The following is a 15,748-nucleotide window of genomic DNA, read 5'->3' on the forward strand; positions in this document are numbered from 1 at the left end:
GATGCCCTTAAAATTTTTCTTAGCATTACTATGAATGAAAAATGCCTGCTCCTATGTATGTAAACTGTTAAACATCTGGAATATGTTGGCGTAATGTACTTTTAATTACAATTTCTATGACATTCTGCTTTTACCGGGTTCAACTCTATTTTCTCTGTCATCACCTGCTGTGTATTTCACTCATGTTTCCTCGATCCCCCTCCTCTCTCTCTCGCTCTCTCTCTCATTCTCTTTCACTCCCACACTCTCACTTCCTCCAATTTCTCTCTTTCAGTCAACTGTGATATATCAATATGTGTGTGTACATGCATTTATCTCTCTGTGTGTCAGACTGTCAACACATAAGTGGTATAGCACCCTGCACTGCTGACAGAGTAAGAATGTAAATAAGGAAACTAAAAGCAGAAGCTCATTATCGAACACCTCAAACACACACACACACACACACACACACACACACACACACACACACACACACACACACAAGGGAGATGAACTCAGGATACAGGTGGAGGACGATGGGGGAAGTGCAGAAGTGACACGGGGCAGGTAGCACAGAATGACACGAGGCATGAGCTAGTATAATTATCCATGTGACCAAAGTGTGGAAAACAGTCCTATATAATCTGAATACAGCCACATCGAAAAATCAGATTAGAACTAACCACTCTGTCCATTGTAATGAACGCATTAAACTTCCTGTCAGATCCAGATCACACATGCTGGGAATAAAACACTCTGAAAGCTTAAGCACGTCTGCGTACTTTTTGACAGCCATGCCAGAAGGGTCTAACCTTTAGGGCTGAGTGGAGGGCTGTCCAGGTAGAAGACTCCTTTGAGAAGGGCAAGTTCCTGCAAGATGATGCCGAAGCTGTACACGTCTCCCTTCTGTGTGCCGCACGCCGGCCTGTTATCAATGCGCACCAGCTCTGGAGCTGTCCACAGCTTACCTACACACACACACACACACACACACACACACAGATATTTAACTAATGCATACACACACACACACGCACACACACACACGCACACACGCACACACACACACGCACACACACACACGCACACACACACATACATGCATACTCACACATGCACACTCACACACATGCACACAAGTATGCATGTGTACACGCACACACACACACTCGCACACAGACACATACACGTGTACTCACACATGCAAACACACACATGCACAGAACTATGCACACACGCAAACACACATACATGCACATACTTATGCACACACACGCATACTCATGTACACACACACACACACACACACGCGCACACACACACATACATGCATATACACACATACTCACACATGCACACAAGTATGCGTGCACACACACACACACACGCACAGATGCACACACACACACACACACACACAAATACATTCTCATGCTGAGTGTGTGTGTGTTTGGGTGTGTATGCATGTGTGTTTTTTTACTCTCACGTGCATAGTAGGCATGTGTGTCCTCAGTGCTGTCTTCTTTGCGGAAGCTGGCCAGCCCATAGTCCGTGATCTTCAGCACAAAGCGACTGTCCACAAGGCAGTTGGAGGACTTCAGGTTACCATGAGAGATGATCACGCTGTTGTGAAGGAACGCCATTCCCTGGGTGGAGAAGAGGCAGTATCGTTCACCCAAATGTGCGTGCGTCTGAAAGTCCCACTTGTGTGTACTATGCTGCTGGGTGCAACATTCATTGGTCAGGCTGTTTTTAGCCCTGATCTTCATTATTCTGATCTTCAAAAAACCTATTATTTAGGCTTTCTTATGATATTAAAACTTAAAACATTTGGGCTACATCAAATTCTATATCACAAAACACTGACACAGTCTACTGACATATTGGTTAACCCAATGTCACTATGTCCTGATGTCAGCATATATTTTCATCACATTTACCCAACAGTCTAAACTGCTTGACATAACACGACACAATACAGCATTTTCTCTAGCTGTCTGCAGTGTCCTCTGGAAAGACCAATATGGGATACTTTTAGAACCTGGATGCCAACACATATGTTGTGAACGAGGCGTCTGCTATATAGGATACTGACCTTAACAATGTCACTAATGAGGGAATATCGGAACATCCAATCCAAAGTGATGCTCTCTATCTCCATGAGGTCCTACAGGTTGGACACGAACACACACACACACACACACACACACACACACACACTTCAGCCACTTATAATTATGTGAGCCCATAAGGAAAAGAATGTACTTTGAGAGTAGGTCGTAAGAAGGACAAAGTTAATATTCATGAGATGCAGTAATACACTTACACAAGCAATTTCATTTCAACACGTACTACACAAAGTCTGCACATACATGATATACAGGAGCCAGGTTGAATGACAATCATATTCAGTTAAATGAAAGTGTTTTTGGTATATACGTGTGTGTGTGTGTGTGTGTGTGTGTGTGTGTATGTAAATAGACATATGGAGGAGAAAAACATTAACGTTAGCATGGACATAATTTGTGTCATTAAACATCATTTTTGGTGGGATTTATGTAAACAATGCCAACTGTTAGCTAAAATGAGAATGTGGACTGTACAGATGTATGTTTCTGAACATAGTGCTGAGGACTGTTTTTGTGAGTGTTTGTGGCTGTATAACTGTAGGGTGCGGTTACCTGCAGGCTGCCCCGCGGACAATATTCAGTGAGAATGCAGATGTGTGGGGAGTCAGTGCAGGCACCGATGAATCTGTTCAGGTGCTCGTTCTGAACATCACGCATCTTTAAGAGGGTGAGGGGAGTTGATGAGAGGGGAGGAGAGAGGGGAGGACTCAGTCTCTCTCAGCCTGTGTCAGGCTGTCCCAGAATGTAACACAAACTTAATGACTCTACCAGCACATGGCAGGCAGTGGCAGAGAGCGCACACTCACATGTTTCAGTTCAAACAGCACTTTCCTGGTGAGCTCGATGCGTTTCTTGTTGACATACTTAATGGCTGTTATGTTGCCCTGGAGAAGAGCACATTAGCACATGAGCATCGGTTCCCCTATCTGCTCTTGCAGCTGCCAGACAAATCATCTTTAGTGAGGAATAATCTCACTGAGGACCAAACGATGTCAGCATGACAGTGACTTGCCAAAATGATCAGGTAGAAGACAAAACAGCCCATGTGAGCAGCAGTGAATGAGTAATGATGGCTGTTTTTTTGTTTTCTTCTGTCTGCAAATGGAAATGATGGAGAGACACACTCGTACCTTGTAGTAGCAGGTCTTGGCATAAATCTGGACATTGCCTTCCATGGTCAGCAGGGAGCCATAGTTGGAACCCCTCTGTTGACAGGCCCAGCAATAAGAAATCACACAGTCAGGAATTCTTTAGCATTTAGAGTGTGTGTAGTTGTGAGTGGGTGGCAGTTTGTTTTAGTTGAGGTAAAAAATGTCCATGATGGGAAACTGGAGAAAAACAGGCATTATCTATAATGTGTGTATATGTGTGCGATTGTGTGTGTGTGTGTGTATGAGAGAGATAGTGTGTATGTGTGTGTGATTTTGTGTGTGTGTGTGAGAGAGAGATAGTGTGTATGTGTGTGTGATTCTTTTTGTGAGTGTGTGTGTGTGTGTGTGTGTGTGAGGGATAGTGTGTATGTGTGTGTGATTTTGTGTGTGAGTGTGTGTGTGTGTGTGAGAGATAGTGTGTGTGTGTGAGATAGTGTGAGTGTGTGTGTGTCTGTGTGTGTGCATGTGTGTGTGTGAGATAGTGTGAGTGTGTGTGTGTCCGTGTGTGTGCATGTGTGTGTGAGATAGTGTGTATGTGTGTGTGATTTTGTGTGTGAGTGTGTGTCTGTGTATGTGTGTGTGTGTGTGTGTGAGATAGTGTGTATGTGTGTGATTTTGTGTGTATGTGTGTGTGTGAGAGAGAGATAGTGTGAGTGTGTGTGTGTGTGTGTGTGTGTGTGTGTGTGAGACAGTGTGTATGTGATTTTGTGTGTGTGTGTGTGTGTGTCTGGCCTCACCAGTGAAAGGGTAAGTCTGCTGCACGCCCTGCAGTGTGCATGTGTGTGTGATTTTGTGTGTGAGTGTGTGTGTGTCTGTGTGTATGAGTGTGTGTGTGTGTGTGTGTGTGTGTGTGTGTGTGTGTGTGTGTATGTGTGTGTATATGTGTGTGTGATTTTGTGTGTGTGTGTGTGAGAGATAGTGTGAGTGTGTGTGTGTCTGTGTGTGTGCGTGTGAGATAGTGTGTATGTGTGTGTGATTTTGTGTGTGAGTGTGTGTGTGTCTGTTTGTGTGTGTGTGTGTGTGAGAGAGATAGTGTGAGTGTGTGTGTGTCTGTGTTTGTGAGTGTGTGTGTGTCTGTTTGTGTGTGTGTGTGTGTGTGTGTGAGATAGTGTGTATGTGTGTGTGATTTTGTGTGTGAGTGTGTGTGTGTGTGTGTGTGTGTGAGTGGGTGTGTGTGTGAGATAGTGTGTGTGTGTGATTTTGTGTGTGAGTGTGTGTGTGTCTGTGTGTGTGTGTGTGAGATAGTGTGTGTGTGTGTGTGATTTTGTGTGTGAGTGTGTGTGTGTGTGTGTGTGTGTGTGAGTGGGTGTGTGTGTGTCTGGCCTCACCAGTGAAAGGGTAAGTCTGCTGCACGCCCTGCGTAGTGCCTTATCCAGGTTACTAATCTGAATGTCCTCCCAGTACACTCTCCACAGCTGAGCAGTCAACTCATTCTCCAGCTTCACCTTTCTGATGGACAGAACGCGGCGGGTGAGAGAGACGGAGCGAGTGAAAGTAAAAGAAAAGAAACGTCAAAGGACAATGAAATTGTGTGTGTGAGAGAGTGAGAGAGAGGGGGAGGAAAACGAGCATGGAAGAAAGGAAGAGATGGAAAAGAAGAAGCACACTGTGTGCAAGTAGCGAGGACAGACATGTCAGAGCTTGACAAGGCGTTTGAGACGAGCAGGTCACGGGAAGACTGCCAGACCCTGAACCACTGAAAGACAGCATTCGCTGAGTCCCTCGAAGTAACATGAATTTATTTATCTCACGAGTCCAGTGCTCACTTTAGATCACATTTCCAATCATAAGAACAGGTCCAAACATATAACTACATAAGTATGTATATGAGTAAATAAATCATTCTCTCAAGTTCAAGACCATGCAGTTATCTAACAACCACACAAATACATTTTCATAAAAGAAATACCCACCACCAGTTAATACACTGCAAAGATACATATCAGAAATAAACAATAAACATCCACAGTCACCACTCCATCAAGACATTTACAGAAAGTCTGAGAGAATGAGAGCTTTTATTCATTTCATGTTTATGATATTTATATTTTGTTCAATTTTAGAAAACGGGGTCACATTAGAGTCAGGGTCGGAGACCCATCTGTATATCCGTCTGTATAAAGGATCCTTGTTTGGGTCACGCTGTCTTCTTTTCCCATTATCATTTGTGAACGAGCTCTCTGAAAAGGTATTGGTAACAGGGTGGATGAGGTGGAGAGAGGAAGAGATTAATGAGAAGTCAGAGAGAGAGAGAGAGAGAGAGAGAGAGAGAGAGGTAGAGAGAGAGAGGTAGAGAAAGAGAGAGAGAGAGCGAGAGAGAGAGGTAGAGAGAGAGAGAGAGAGTTTAGGAAAATAGCAGGACAAAACAACAAAGGCATGTGGGGGAGAAAATGAAATTTTGTAAGAGAAGATAATGGATTGGAAAAATGGCAAAGAGGGATCACAAGAGAGTCACATGAGAGCGGGAGAGAGAGATATAAAGAGGGAGAGAGAGAGAAGTGGGTGACAGTGAGAAAAAATAAGGGATCAAAGTGGAGAGTGTATCACAGTGTAAATCCTCCACAACAGGAAGCGATTGCAGTAACCCCCACCCGGAGGCGCAGGGCTCAACTGACCTGTAGATGAAGACTGTGATGGTGACGATGATGATGAAGATGAAGCAGACCACTACAGAGACCATCTGATGCATGGTGACCGTTCCTGAAATGAACAAAGGCCACACACATAAAGCGTAACCCATGGAAGCAGTATCATTTAGAAATGCGCCCATAAAAATCTTTTAGAAGGTCAGCCGCAGTATGACGGCTTGCTAACTCTGTCTGACACTGGGTGTCTGATTATGCTGCATGTCTAGAGCCACACAGGTATGGCGACCTAGCGATGTGGCATTGTTGTGGTTACCAGATGTCCACCATAACTACATTGGGGTACACTAAGTAAAGGAAAAAACCCATAATTTATTGACATGAAGTACGTGATAAGGTGTAGGGCCAGGCGTTGTCTTCAGAACTTCAGGATAGATTCAGCTTCTCTTGGACTGCCGCCACACTCATTCATGTTTACAACTCCATCCAGAGCGATGAGCGATTTACTACAGCTCTTTGTTGTCTGCTTATCCTTAAATCAGACATAATCATCTTTGAATGTTGATAGACGTTGGCTCAAGTCTAAAGACCCCATCAAGTTAACTCTGTGCCAGGGGCAGTCAGTAATGGTGCTTACACAGATGACATGCCTTCAGCTCTTTGAGGGATAAGTAAAAATCTCTTTTGCAGTCTGTACTAGAACAACCTCCCATAAAGTTACAATGCTGTTAATATCCGTTGACTGGGAATGCCATGGTAGACATTTAGCTTATTATGGGTGTTCACAAAAACCCCTTTTGAATGTAATTAGTTGTATGTATGGAAGCATTATCATTTTAAAATATGATAACACTTGACGTGCACCACTCACATGCGTGTAGCTGACCATTAAAGTGTAATGTTGGGGGACACAGGAATGTACTGCACTCAGAACCCAATTCCCCACTACTCGTTGGGATCTGGATTCTATGGTGCCAAATAATTGTCCCGAACAAAAGCAAGTTGGCTGAAGTACCAACTGTGGGGGGCGGGGCTATGAAGTGAGGAGGAGGGTGGGAGGAGCTTACGGGCCAGGCAGGCAGGCTTATCGTTCTTAAAGCCACATGGAGGGATGTCAGGAGGGGGGCTGCCCTTGATCCAGTGCACCTTCATCCCTGCCTCTGGAATCATCTGTTTCACACTGCTGTTATACACAGACACAATCTGCAAACACACACACACACACACACACACACACACACACACACACACACACATGCAGACGGACAGACACACACACACGTGTATACACAGACATACAGACACAGACACACACACATGCACACAGACACACACACGCACACACACATGCACACAGACACACACGTGTATACACAGACACACAGACACATACACACACACACATGCACACAAACACACACACATGCACACACACACATGCAGACAGACACACACACACACACACACACACACACACGCAGACAGACAGACAGACACACACACACACACACACACACACAGACAGACAGACAGACAGACACACACACACGCAGACAGACAGACACACACACACGTGTATACACAGACATACAGACACATACACACACACATGCACACAGACAGACAGACACACACGCACATTTACACACACACGCGCACACACATGCACACACACGCATACACACACACACACACACGCACATGCACACACACATGCACAGACACACACACACACACACGCACATGCACACACATGCACAGACAGACAGACACACACACAGGCACACACAGACACACAGACACACACACATGCACAGATACACACTATCTGTTCTTGCTGCCTAAATGATGGGCTTTACAAGCTCTACATGGCCCCAAAACAAGTAGGAACAGATCCATTAACAATATTGACAATATTGAGGAATGTTCATGTGTTCAAATGGAGGCATAGGTACCTGGTAGACTCCTGAGTCTGTGTTAGTCATGTCCCAGAGCGCAAAATCAATTTCTCGATCACCATTCTCATCCATGTGTACTAGGCCGGTGACACCTGTTCAGAGTAAAGAACAATGTACCTAAAGTTATCAATTTCAAAGGGCATTATAAACTAGGCATATGATACAAACTGGTCATCCTGATATCTTGGTTTTCCTGTTATTTGGAAGCACTAAAACATGACATGTTTGAAAGTCTCTATTAAATACAGTGACATATTTTCCTTTACTTCTGACAAATCTGTGTAAACAGCAATTCACTCTCATTTCCAACTCATCCATCAACATACCAATATGGGAGATTGGCTTACAGAAGACAAACAACAGCAGATGTGTCTGTGTTTTGTGTCAACAACAACAACAAAAAAAAAACACATACACACACACACACACACACACACACACACACACACACACACACACACACACACAAAGCACAAATGAGTCTGCACCAGGCACACAGGAAGGAGGCGAGACTCCTCCGGAAACACTACTGAACATTCTAGAATCATCCTGGATTCCTCTGTGCCAAGCAACGAACCGCCAGTGACAGAAGCTTCACATTTGCTCCTCAAATGCAGGGCGCACTGCCAGGGTGAGGCGCTAGCTCCGTGAGCCCACGCTAACGACATGGAGAGAGCAAACGTGTGAGGTGAGCTGACAGAGCCAAGTGAGCTTAATCCCCTCAGCAGGTGGCAAAGAAACCACAGAGCCTCCCACAAACACTGTAAGAACAGGACATGAATGAAATGACAAATAGCTTAATATATTCCTCCGTCTTTTTTTGTTCCCTTGGAACATTTTGCCTGGCCTCGTGTCGGCACGCTCACCAAAACCGGCCACACGGCAAATCCTGAATGCAGGTGTTCAAAGCACATGTGCGCTGCAAGGTTCACGTACAGCGGCTGCTCAGTCATGTTTGCCTGATGGCGGCAGGTGTGGAAACAACAGGTGTGGCTAATCACCACCTGAAACGGAGTAGGGGCGGCAGCCTGCTTCAGGCCTCTTGCTGTGACCCCAGACGTGGTGACTTTGTTAACTCACCCAGACCTGCAGACTGACTGCAGGAACTCCCAGGAGACACTGTCCATTCAGACGGCACCGATAGCTGCCTCACCACCAGGGCTTTGCACATGCCTCTTTGAAATGCAACAATACAGACTGCAGCCCTTACTGCGGTGTAGCACTGTTAAGTTGCAAGTCAAAAAAGCTACAGTTTTTGGCAAAATATTCAAGCATTATGGAAAATCTTATGAACAGACTGACGTGTAAATGTAGAGGACAGTTCCTTTCATTTAGGCTATCTAGTCTGATCATGTTACAATTACAGTACTGCACTTATTACGGGAGGATATTACTGTTACAACTGGACATTAATATTTTAGAGCAGCTAATAGTTGCTGCATACCTCTTAAGAGTTCACTGAGATAATTGTTTTTTGTTAAATCATTTAATTTAATTTAAGTGCAGAAGGGGATTAGAATGCCTGTATGTATGAAAATGTGTACAGTAATGATTAATTTAATGAAACCACAACAAAATAACACATAACAAATGTGATGCATGTGACTGTAACATTGACTAGCAGAGTTTCATGTGAAATAAATACTGCAAGCAGCTGTCACCCATGCAGTGTTAGAGAGAAAAGACTTTTAACTACGCTGGATTCATTCTCTGCTAATTCAGAGGGGAGCTTCATTACACATGGAGAGCAGACTGTGGGCTCTGCCCTCAGCTGCCTCATTGCAGAAGCGTTACTGATTAGGAGGCCTGAACCGGACTCGGGAGTGTACTGCGCTGAGAACCCAAATCCCCCTTTGCTCCTCAGGATTCTGATTCTGCTGTGCCAATTAAAAAATCTCCCAGAAAAGAGACAGGCTGGATGAAGTACTGCAGGCTTTTTTTTTTTAAAGTTAGAAACAACAACCCACAAATTGGTTGTTGCTGCTGTTGAGAAAAACATCAGTATGTCTGACTTTCATCACCATGGTTTCTCAATGCACGTCTGCTCTAAATATCAGGCCCATTGGTACCGGGCTGGAGGAGGGACAGGTATGTCAGACCTGCCTGGCCTACTGTTCTTTATCACAGCTTCATGTGAACATGAAATAAGCCAGCGTGAGGGGGTGGAAATGGCTCTCTCACTACTGCTGCTACAGCACTAAGTTCGGGGTTACGTCGAGGCCCCCACCTCCAACATCAGCAGTAATTACTCATGGTCGGTACTCGCTGTGGAAAGCAGCGTTCTGATGCAATCACGGATGGGTACAGAGTGAAAGGTGTGTGTGTGTGTGTGTGTGTGTGTGTGCGTGCAGATGCAACTGTATGTGAACGTGGACATGTGCACATACTGTCACTTTGTCACTTACATGCATCGATGCATTGCACACGTGTGTTATGCACGTGCACACACACACACACACACACACACACACACACACACACACACACACACACACACACACACACACACACACACACACACACAGACACACACGACTGGTATGTCCATTATGCTGAGTTGATCTGGGCAGCTACCAGCCCTTCATCAGAGCTGCAACCTGATGCCTGCAGTTGGAGTAACGCTGTCTCAGGGGGCAGTCCAGATGACCATGTCTCTAGTCCCACTGTAAAACAGAGATGAGTAACCAGCCTTTTCTATCCTTCTCCGGTACTTCTGGTATCATTTCAAATAAAAGTTCCTAAAAATAAAAATCCTGCTGGAGGATTGTACACAAGCCTCTCATTTTTGCTTTAATCTACATTAGCCCTCTTTACCTCTCCTCCTGTGAAAAATTTAATTAAATTAGAATTAGGGATATATTCCTTACTTATTACTTTAAACTGCATGAGAAAGAGGTTGTTGTACTGCAAGAGGTCTTAAAGTAATAATAATTGACTCTCCCTTCTAATCTCTCACTCTCTGTTGCTCTCTCTAAAACCAGTGTCTAACTCTAGTCTGGATGTACTGCATTGCAGAGTTTAAGTCCAACACACCTTGTCTAGTTAACCTTATAAGACCAGTAAGTCACTTCTGATACATTCTGAGTTTTCAGCATAGCACCTCGTTTTTACACTCTGGTATGCTGGAGATGAACTCCACAGGATCTCCACAGCTCGACATACGCAAGAATGAAACCATGTGCTTTAAAAAGCCCTGGAAATCATCAGAATGTCACCACAGGGGTATTATGGGTAACGAGTGAGGCATGTGAAAAAGTTTCATGCACACGCAGTGGGTTTGCTGGGGTGTGGGAATGAGTGAGGGTCTGTAGTCTCAGACCCTGTAATCACTGTAGGAACTAGAGCACACACATGCAGGCAGAGCCGAGCTCTCTATTACAGATCTGTGAGTGGTTGTTCTGTGCTGACTTACTTAAGCAGCTGGGGTTGCGAATGGGCTGTCAGCAGTGGTCCTGTGCTCAAAAACAGATATACCATGAATATGCTACGAAGCGGCTAACACATTTTGCACAGCTTCAAGGGCTACAGGGTAATGCGAGGCGAGGTTCGTCTCTATAGTACGTTTCATACACAGGCCTAATTCAAAATGAATCATATAAAGAAGGACAAATGTACAGAGTTTAAATAAAAACACAAAAAGAATAAATGTGAAAGCCGTACATCTAAAGCCCAGCATATGCAAGTTTCTGTGTAAATATTCTGCACACTTGTACATGGTCAATAGTATCTGCCTGCTTGTGATCACACTTTGTCAATAATTCTCCACTTAACGATCACACAAACTAGCAGTCTTGGACAGAAAGAACCATTAATTTTTTTCACCGAAAGAGCCGCAATAAGAAGTAAGACTTCACCATTGAATTTTCCAGTGCTGTAGAGTGGGTGGGCTTTTTAAAATTTTGCTATTGACAACTGCTCTTTTGAAATAGCAGATCAAACATGAATCAGTCTAGGCTACAGGGGCTTGCGCTGATTGGCTGTTCCTCGTCAGGGTCAGCGGCTCTCATTGGTGGCCTGCTCAGTGCATGTGCAGGACTTATCCTGGGCAGCTCCTCTGATGTTAATTCTGCTAAATGTCATCAAATTAGCTGAGCAGCAACTGTGGGACAGGTTTATCTGATTCCAGCATAAACAGAGCATCGTTTTCTTCAGTTTTCACTGTACTCAACTACAGTACATCACTAAATGGTTACGAGAGCTTATTGTACAAAAGGATGCTAATGATACTCCCATTTGGTTTTCAGTTGCCCAGCTGACTTGCAAATGCAGTTTTACTGAATGAGAAAGCCACATGAAGTGAAGGCAGAGCAACTGCTGATCATCGAGATACAGGTCTCTGTGGTTGGGAACAAGCATGCCTTTTATGTCTCCTCTGTGTGTTGGCTCTCCTTACTCTGCCCTGGGTTTTTTTGATAGGGGGACGGCGTACCCCGGAGGCATGGGGATCTGGTGTGTGCTTGCAGGTCGATAAGGGTATCGCGGTGACTGCTGAATGCACGTATTTACTGTCGAGTGCGGCTGATTACGGGCTCAATGGAAACTTGAGTCTGGCTCTTCTGAAAGGGAAAGTGGATGCAGCAGGGACAGAAGGCGGTGGCGGTGGTGCAGGTCTGGCCAATGTCCTACTGTGGGCTCCAGCCCACACTGACCACCTGGTCAGCACCACCATCAGTTAGCACAGCACGACAAAACAGCCGCCTTGGTCCCATGGAATTCTTTGTAAACCTTACAAGAGGGTTTGAACTGAGTGCACACGTCAATAACAGAGGGAACCATCGTAAAAGCTTTAAAGGGAAGAACACTGGCTTTTGAAAACTGTCCTGAAAATAACTGAAAGGCGTTTTTTTTCCCCGAAATAACTGGAATCACACTAAATTTCTTCTAAAGTCCTAGATGTGGCTTTAAATGTGGCTGTTGTTTTGATGCTTACAGAAAGGTATTAACACACAGCTCTCAGTATATATGCTTATATAAAAAAAATACGACATATTTTCACATAATTCTCAATGAATTCGCAGCCTAATTGTTAACTATAGACATTCCTTAGTGGTTCTTTAATTTATAAACTTCCGGCGCATGTAATGGCTGGGACCAACTATTGCTAGCTACACTGGCAGCTGAGAAAGTACTCCTGAATCCAGAGGATAACATCCCACAAAAACACAGCCGGTGGCACAAGAACAGCCTGCTCTCTGTGACACAGGAAGGGAGTGGCCACCACAGGAAGTGCTGAGCATTGGCCTGAGCCCCAGACGCTGGCCGATCTCGGAACCGTGGCGACACGACGGTGTGTGACGTCCAGCCACTGCAGTTGGCTCCGGGTCCCCTGAGCAAGGACTCGTGCGGGGGAAGCGGGGGAGGAGGGAGAGGATGGGGCAGGGAACTCGGATTTAGGAACAGTATCCTCCGGAGAGTGAAGACGTGAGCGGCGCATGGGGAGGAGGCGAGGCAGGTGGGGCTCATGGCTACAGGATGTCCTCATCGCAGTCACACACGGGGGGAAGTTGGGGGGTTGGGACGGATTGCAGCGTCCACCTACTGGGATCAGCACGTGATGAAATCTGAGACCAGGTCAGCGCCACTGGGTAGCACCACTAGAAAGATGATCTTCCTGACTCCAGACCACAGACGTGGAAGGAGAGAAAGAAGAAAGACGCCACAGGGTTGCTATGGCTGGCACTGCAGCCCTGTGAAAATAATTCCAGAGTGATTACACAAAAATAAATATATGGTCTGGACCTCCTTAAGGACTTTAAAAGATTATGTTGCTCATTAACAGAAGATGCGTTTTTTAAAATTTGTAATTTCTATCCTAGGGGCACTCCTGAGGCTAAGTAGCACCACGCTCTGGATGATGCATGTTCAAGCGTCTCTTTAACTAGACCATAGGAGAAGAGTCAATGAAAATGAGTGATTGGCACCAACATATTGTACAGTACATCTGGCCTGTCTTGAACTGGACTGCCAGTGGTGAGTTTCTCCATCGTCCTTTGTTGGTAGTTTGTATCAGCACTAATCACCTGCTACAATGCAGCTTGTAATGATTAGACAGTAAGAGAGTTTTAAAAAAAATATTTTGGCTCTGTTCTCCAACACACTGGATTCACCATCTAACACTGACAATGAGGTTAAAATGTATTTACATCTAATCACTCCAGAATCACAGAGATGTTTATATATAGTTTCCTTATTTCAAGAAATTGGTCAGTTGACTGCGTAGTTGTTGTTGTTTTATTTATTTTTTTGACAGCTGTGAGTCATTGCTTCACTAATTCCTGCTTGAGAGGGCTAATAGAAGATCTGAAGCAGATTCTAGATTTGACATTGGTGTCCAGGGGCTACAGAGCTCGTCTGTCTACAGGAGGCCCCAAGGAGGGTCATTGGCAGTAATTCAGACCATCACTGCATATCGTTAAATTCAATATTCCTCCCAACTGGTGGGACCAGAGTGCTCTGAGGCCTTAGGCCTGCTTTTGGAAGGTTCCGGCATTGCTCGTCCTAGTAAATTGCTACAGGCTGGGGAGACTTGCCTCATACTAGCCATTGAACTGAAATGAATAATCCCAAATGAAAAAGAGTGAAAGAGAGTGGGAAAGGGTGGGGTGGGGGGGGTGGGGTTATGCTAATGACTTTTTAATTTACTGGTGTACATGGATTTCATTAGCTGCCCCAGGGTACCTCACTGTGAGAGGTTCTGAGATGATTGCTAACACATGCTGGGGTCCAGGCCTAAAGGCCTGAGCACAGGCTGCTCACACAGAGGAGAGCCAAATACACACCCACCATCACCAGCAGAGTCCGGGTACAGTTCCAAGACTGGCTCCAGCACAGTGGAGTGTCCCGGCCAGCACACAGGCCCACACTTTCAACTGCCACACGCTGTTTTCAATGACAGTTCTGAGTAGAGCAAATATAATCACACATGTAATCACACAAGAGTTTTGAATGGCAAGGAATGACAGGTTCTGTCAACAGCTAAATCTTGAACAACATAGTTCAAAACCAAATGACTCAACCCACCAAAATCTTCATACTGCCAAATCACACATAACTCCAAAGTGGTCTAAGGCACCTCAAATCTGCCACACAAATCCAAATAGAAGGTAATCTACTCTATCAGTCCCAGGCTGCTATGCAATGCTGACACACATTTATAACGCAATTATTAAGGCACTACTGAAGTGCTAAATTATTGTATTAACGGCAAAAACAGTTGAATTAATCTCCAAAGTGATTTATCATCCATCAGTACAATTGTGCCTCCAAAAGGTCATAAAACACCCCCAGGCAGTAAGCAAATATTAAACAATAACACACTAAAACTGCAAACAAGTAAACTTTCATTTCAAGTAACTTCAAAACTCACAAAAAACACTCATGAACCTTGTTATTGTATAGACAAATACATAGTAATTCAATATATAAACACACCAAGATACCACAGAGCATGACATTAAGTATGGTATAAAGTGACAGCTGTGTGTTTGATCTTTGTTTTAAAAGAAAGCTTTCAATGTCTTCTGCAACAAAACACAGATTCTGTATATACACATTGTCTTTTCCCTTGATATTGCATTTTTAGTGAAAAACAGCTCTGAATTGCATTTGGTGAAGTGGAAAGTGTCGCACATACCTCTTTCAGTTTTAAACCTGAAGGGTTATTTAGGTGACTGCTCATTAAAGATATTTTCTGGATTTTCTTGCCAAAGCATTTTTGCATTTAAGCACAGAAATGAAGAGAAAGGCTTCTGACTGCGCTTCTGTCATAGAAACTGCATGGAAATCTAGATTTCAAATACTGTGATTTAGCAGTCTACACTACTATTTCCTATGATTAACATTTTACTTGATAGTTACACTTCCAAATAACATCAAACAATATTGCAATGTGTATTCTGAAGTCAGCTCACTATTATCAGAACCTGGTTTTCACTAAGACACAA

General features: G+C 44.4%; 1 protein-coding gene across 3 annotated transcripts in view; it reads right to left on the reverse strand.

Annotated features, from left to right (window-relative positions):
- The window catches only part of npr1a (natriuretic peptide receptor 1a), a 55,453-nt gene that overhangs the window by 9,903 nt on the left and 29,802 nt on the right, over positions 1-15,748 (reverse strand). For 2 of the 3 annotated variants that reach the window (XM_081703821.1, XM_081703827.1), the window contains exons 6-16: positions 10,403-10,468; positions 7,803-7,897; positions 6,915-7,050; positions 5,878-5,962; positions 4,591-4,711; positions 3,242-3,316; positions 2,918-2,995; positions 2,664-2,768; positions 2,078-2,149; positions 1,469-1,628; positions 795-950 (exon numbers count right to left, since the gene is read on the reverse strand). In XM_081703821.1, the coding sequence (XP_081559947.1) occupies positions 795-950; positions 1,469-1,628; positions 2,078-2,149; positions 2,664-2,768; positions 2,918-2,995; positions 3,242-3,316; positions 4,591-4,711; positions 5,878-5,962; positions 6,915-7,050; positions 7,803-7,897; positions 10,403-10,468 (1,149 nt within the window). The remainder of the gene's footprint in view (positions 1-794; positions 951-1,468; positions 1,629-2,077; positions 2,150-2,663; positions 2,769-2,917; positions 2,996-3,241; positions 3,317-4,590; positions 4,712-5,877; positions 5,963-6,914; positions 7,051-7,802; positions 7,898-10,402; positions 10,469-15,748) is intronic. The other variant, XM_027019747.3, reaches the window with a different exon arrangement.

Source organism: Electrophorus electricus, chromosome 2 (assembly GCF_041902795.1).
Source record: "Electrophorus electricus isolate QZ-2024a chromosome 2, ASM4190279v1, whole genome shotgun sequence".
NCBI classification, from domain to species: Eukaryota; Metazoa; Chordata; class Actinopteri; order Gymnotiformes; family Gymnotidae; genus Electrophorus; species Electrophorus electricus.